Consider the following 6,206-nt stretch of genomic DNA (forward strand, 5'->3'; position numbering starts at 1 on the left):
TTTATACTACTTATAATGCATTTTAATCTATAAATAGAGAGATAATGCGCTTCAGCGCACTCAAACCTACATCCTCTTGTATTGACAACAATATCAGTGCCAATTGAGATAAAACTCAATCGACCCATAAACCTCTTTTAACCTATAAATAGTAGGATAATACGCTTCAGCTCACTCAAAATCACGTGCTCCTGTATTGAGAGCAATGTTCATACCAATTTCAAAATTCAATTGACTATTGTTCAATAGCTTTTTGGACTAATATATTACACACAATTATTTAGTTTTAAGTTTTGTTACTGGCTTAAAGAATATTATTGGTAAATTTTTTTTATAATAATTAATATTAATTTTTAAAGTTTAAAATTATGCGGGTATTATTTAAAAAAGAAAAAATTATGATATAATTACATTAAACATTTCTAAACAATTATTTTTTTAATTATGAAAGATGCAATTACTTAAATTTATTTTATGGAGTTCAAACAATCACTGATGTCAATATATATATTTATACTTGAATTATTGGTATTTTCACTGTTTTGAGAATAGGATCGAATGTTGGTTTAGAATAAGGGATTAAATAGATTGATTTTGTGAATCAATTACATTGATAATTATATTAAATTTTTTTATTTTTATAATTTTTAAATGATTTATTTAATTAAATCGGATGGGTAAAAAAAAAACTGATGGTTTACTCAATTTCACCATCAGCTGGGTTCTAAAGATCTTACGGATATTACCCTTAGACTGATCCATTTTGTAGTTATTATCCTTCCCTTTCTCCACGGCCTCCCCCGACTACTGAACTGAAACAAAAACAAGTCTGAGGCTCACAGAAGTAACAATGTCAGCTTTGAGGTTTAGCTCACGCTTTAACCCAATGTTATCAAACACAATCCTTGTTCAAACCAAATCATTATTATTCAGTTTCTCTTCCTTCTCCTCATCAGTCAGAAAACCCTGTAAGACTCTTTGTTGCTCTACCAATTCCCTTCTTCATACCAATGGAGGCACCTCAAACAGCTCTCCACTTTCTGGTATTTACTATTACTATTGTTGATATTCGCTGCTTTTTGGATGTGAAATTTAAATAAAAGGACTTATCTTTCGTGATACAATTTCAGGGTTAGAGGATGAGTTGGTTGGTTATATTTTTGGGAAGAAGAAAGCAACAGAAGTGGCTCATTTGTAGGTACTTAACTTCCCTTTTTTGTTTTCTTTCTCTATCTCTCTGATTTCTTTTAATTTTTTAATGTAATGTTTAAAACTGTACTCTATCTGCTAGTATATAGTCCGTGGTTAATCGGGACTGTTGGACCTTTTAGGTTTCCTAGAACATTATTGTAAATTCGATGTCTCTGTTATAAATGTTGGTGGTTTACATGCTGGGAAACTGTGTAAACTGAAGCAGCTTCTTGTTCTTGATGTTATATTGAACGTGGTTTAATAAGATATGATAGTAATAAAGGTATGGCCAGAATTTAGTGATACTATATCAAGAAGTGCGAATGGGAATTCAGTGCTCGTGGGGTATAAATGTTGAAATTGATAAAAAAAGAAATTTATATGGTGTCAATAGGAATTTGATGTTCTTCCTGAAATCTATCTTTTTGTTCTTCAGCATCCTTTCTTCCAATTTTTCCCCTTCAAGTTTGCACTGATTTTGAACTGCATGATCTAATTTTACTTGGACCTGAGAAGCCTGTTTCTGATACAAGCCCTCTTGTGCTATTTCCTTAACAATTAAGTTTTGGTCTTTGTTGTTTATACCAAGGATGCTAATTTTTTTTATATATCATGAAATCTTGCATGGTAAATTTCCATATACTTCTCAGCAATGGTGCTCAACTTCGTATACATATTTCTTTTAAATAATGTTATTTCCATTACTGGCCAGGGTTTGGAGGCATGTCCTGCATAAAGGGGATATTGTCATAGATGCCACATGTGGGAATGGTTATGATACCGTAGCAATGCTTAAAATGGTTGCTGATGAATCTGGTCATGGTCGTGTTTATGGAATTGACATTCAAACAGAGGCTTTAGAGAATACTTCTTCCTTACTGGATGAAACTGTCACTCAGAAAGAGGTTCTTCTTGTTTTCTTTTCAACATTGTCTTCTTTATCATAAAAGGTTCAAAGAGATAGTAAATTTTAATTACTGCAAGGATAACCTACCCAGAGTTTACACTGCGTTTGAAATTTTAACCTTAAGATTCAGAATGCCTAGTTGTTGGTGTAAAAGTTAAACTTATAGTTCTATGTTTTTGAACCAGCATGCTGCTTAACTCAATAATAATAGCCATTACAGACTATTATTCAGCAATTCAAGGTCATTTGACTTGTCTTGTCATTTGAGATTTACTGTGTAGTTACCTTTATTGGTCTTCTTGATAGAACATATGTTTGATTATTATGCTTGTAAAGTTACCTGTCTCTCACACACACACACACACACACACATATCTAATTATATGAACAATGTGGATTTATTGGATATTGATGCTGCTGAATATTGTACTGCATTTTCTTTTTGCATATAGATAAATTTCCTCGAATTTTCAAAATGGAGAAAAAATAGACAAACAGACCTTGCTCCTTTAGTTTTGTTTTTGAAGCAATTTTGGTACTTTCGTCCTCTCTATCCCTCGGCCTTGGCTTCTGATCCAAGAAGGATAATTCACTTTGTTTCTCATGATAATATGTATTGTTTTCATTGGGAAGTTTATTCTGCTATTTCCCTCAGAAGTAGTAAATAAATAAATAGCCAAACCAACCAATACAAGTAATAAGCGTATTAGTAATTTTGTCAAATCATGGTACCATTTTAGTATTTGTTTTTGTCTCATCTCAAAGCTATCAAAGATTCTACATCCATTGAGCACCCCTGCGCCTTTATGTCTTGAAAACTTTAGGTGTATATGAACAACAATGTGCAACAAAGTTACTTGCTCAATATCTCTAAAAAGGAACTCTCCAAAAGTATTTGTTTCTTGTGATATTTTGTCAGTTTCCTTTTCTTCTTTCTTGACCACTAGTTACAACTTACAATATGGGTATAATTACTATTAGCATCCTTTAAATCTAGAAGTGATGTTCTGCTCCTACAGAACTAACTTTATAAATATTAATAGATGTCTATTGTTACCTAATTGTTTGTTTGGCTTCACTGCTTGTTGATGCCTTAATAAGGCAAAATAAGAAGTTTCCATTTTAGTGTATAGTTGGAAATGCTTGCAAGGTCAAATTATGATGCTTCTATATCGTAAACTCTGAACTATTAACTTTCCATGGTTAAAGGGATAGATACAGGACAAATATAACTAATCATCTAATACATAACCTTGTTATCTTGTACTCCACGTGTAGAGAATTGTAATATCCATGTATTTCTATTATTTGGTGACTGTAATTCCATTCTTTTCCATGTTGCTTTATTATAAATTTTTTTTTTCTAAAGTTTCAAATTTTAACTCAAAATGAAAAAGGTGTAGAACCTATTTTGTTTGAAAAAAAAAGAGTTTCATCAGTAAATGTGGCAAAATCTGCACCGCCAAATTATAATTCATCAGAACACTTATTAACAGCATTGTGTATTCATAACCACATTGATGTTTCAGGGGCACTGGAGGATTATTTGCCTAACATTAGTCTTAATTATTGATTTGCTATTAATAAACAATGATTTGAATAAATTATACTCTTTTTATGTCTCTTGTATGTGCCAATTCCAGACTATACAGGAATAATACCCTTTGAACTTCATTGAAACTGAAGATAAGTCGTCGATCTTTTATTGCTTGGGATTAAGAATATGAACTTCAATTTTATTATAATTAGAACCTTGATGCCATAAACTATTCAATCTTTTGTTAAATTGGATGATTTATGACAAATATTTGAAAGAATATTATTCTAAGAATTTGAGCAATTGGACTTTATGAATGTAGTTCTAAGATATAATAATTGCAATGAAATCTTAATTTCACGCAGTAAAAGATTGAGTGCATATTTCTATTTTTGACTAAAATTTAGAGTTTGTTTGAGCATTATTCCTTCTGTTTATGAGAATATACAAAATGTACTTAAGTGATCATTATAGCTGCCAGACCATGATTGAAAGTGCTTGAATGTCTTAGAAAATGGGCAGTTATATATCATTCACTTGGTTTGAGTGAAACCACGGAACAAACAAGTGATTCAATTCTACATGGCTCTCATTTGGTTTTTATGTTCATTATTATTAGTCTGTCTGGTGGCTTCATCATATTTTACATGAAGCCTTGTTAATATATATATTCGCTTTTTAATCTACATTGGGATAGCATTAATTCCTTGTTTGCTTTTAGACTTGTTGCATTCAACCTAGGCTACCTTCCTGGAGGTGACAAAGGTATTATTACGACATCGAAAACAACACTTTTGGCCTTGGAAGCCTCGAAGAAAATGCTGATATTGGGAGGGCTTATTAGCCTAGTGGTTTATGTGGGACATCCTGGTGGAAGGTAAATTTTGTCTAATTGACTCATTCTAATGTCATGGTTGCGATTTTGCTGATATTATTTTGCGTTGAGGCTCAGAGATTGGTGAATTAATAACTTTGTCTGGGACAACCCTTGCTTAATCTAGTGGCTGTTACCCTCAATAGAACATTTAAGGTCCCTGATTCAATTACCTCCATGGTGGTTGGAACCTGGACCTGCTGGTTGAACCAAAAATCAGTGGTCCAACCAGTCACAAAAAACAGAGGAAGATTGAACTGGCACAAAACCGGTTGAACAAGTTAAAAACCAGTTAAAACATTTGAACCGGATTTAAATTAATTTAAGTATTTAATTTTATAATTTATAAAATGAATATTTATATTTCTATTATTATTTATTTACATTTATTAATTTCTTCCTTATTTTTTATGATCATTTCCTAATTTTTTTGAATTTTTTAAATTTAAAATGGTTGAACCGGAAACCGATGGCCTGACTGGTGTGACCACTGGTCTGGTTCTTAAAAACATTGATTACCTCTCTGCCTTTGGCCTTTCTCATGTATACCAAAAAGGAAGTTCGTCCTTGACTGCTGTTTTTTGGTCATCCTGCTGCTTACTTGTAGAAGCGGCATTAGAATTTGCTAATATAATTTTCACAAGTTTTTGGTATATTATTGAATTATCTAATAAATAACCTGCAGATAGTTTATGAATCTTATCCATCCAACTTGATCGAAAATACTTGGCATTGCTCATGTTACATTAGACTTTATTCTCAGGGAAGAATTGGAAACAGTTGAAGCCTTTGCTTCAGGATTATGTGTTGATGGTTGGATATGCTGCAAGTTCCAGATGTTGAACCGACCTTTAGCTCCAGTACTTGTTTTCATATTCAAGAGATGAATCAGCGGATGGATTCCAAAATGTAGCATTATTTGTACTTTAACGATATACTATAAATTCCTGGAAAGTTTGTTTACTTGTATAAAAATTCATTTATGCATACAGGCTGCCATTAACTAGCTTGAGAATATAATCTTAGAGAAACTTGAAACAGCTTTGTACTTGTTTTTCTGTGCTTTTTCTTTTTGTTGGTTGGTTTCGGGGTTTTTTTGTCAATGAAAAGGATAGTGAACTCGAGGCCAGAGCTTAGCTTAGCTAGTTAAGTAGGGTAGACATTTAAAGCATGTTTAAATAAAAGATACCTTTGGCTACATCATTTAAATTTCAACTATATTGCCATTTTTCATAAACTATCGTTTCATGATCTAGTGTTTTGTTCTGGGTACGGATCTTAGCATGGGGATAAAAGAAAGATTGCAGAGGTTGGATTTCAAAGTTCAGATGTATTGAATATCACTTCAAAGATGGTTGCATGAACCAAGTATTTGTCTGTATATCAAGTATTAGCAATCTCAACTTGGAATACTTCAGGTATGGACTCATTTCCTGTAATTATCTTGGTTTTTTCTTGAAAGGGAAAAAGAAAATAATTCTGGTATTGATAAGAAATTTATCATCTTCTACCTTCCTTGGGAATGAGATGAGCCTTTTCGATTTGCTATAACTCCATTAAAAATATTAACTTAAGCAGGAAAAAGAATGAGAAGGCAAATATATATGTTATCTTCAACTCCATTAAAAACATAGACTTGGGCAGGAAAAATAATGAGAAGGCAAATTGCAAGGAGAACCTGCAAATATATTCCAACA

The 6,206-nt window shown here is 32.1% G+C and overlaps 1 protein-coding gene across 1 annotated transcript; it reads left to right on the top strand.

Annotated features, from left to right (window-relative positions):
- The first annotated feature begins 741 nt into the window (after window positions 1-741).
- LOC107894357 (putative rRNA methylase YtqB) lies at window positions 742-5,724 on the top strand. Its single transcript, XM_041084788.1, has 5 exons — window positions 742-1,043; window positions 1,131-1,194; window positions 1,904-2,135; window positions 4,298-4,512; window positions 5,273-5,724. Exons 1-5 carry the CDS (start codon window positions 851-853, stop codon window positions 5,394-5,396), a joined length of 828 nt encoding a protein of 275 aa, XP_040940722.1. The 5' UTR covers window positions 742-850; the 3' UTR covers window positions 5,397-5,724.
- The last annotated feature ends 482 nt before the right edge of the window (window positions 5,725-6,206 follow it).

Source organism: Gossypium hirsutum, chromosome A13 (genome assembly GCF_007990345.1).
Source record: "Gossypium hirsutum isolate 1008001.06 chromosome A13, Gossypium_hirsutum_v2.1, whole genome shotgun sequence".
Classification (NCBI taxonomy): domain Eukaryota; kingdom Viridiplantae; phylum Streptophyta; class Magnoliopsida; order Malvales; family Malvaceae; genus Gossypium; species Gossypium hirsutum.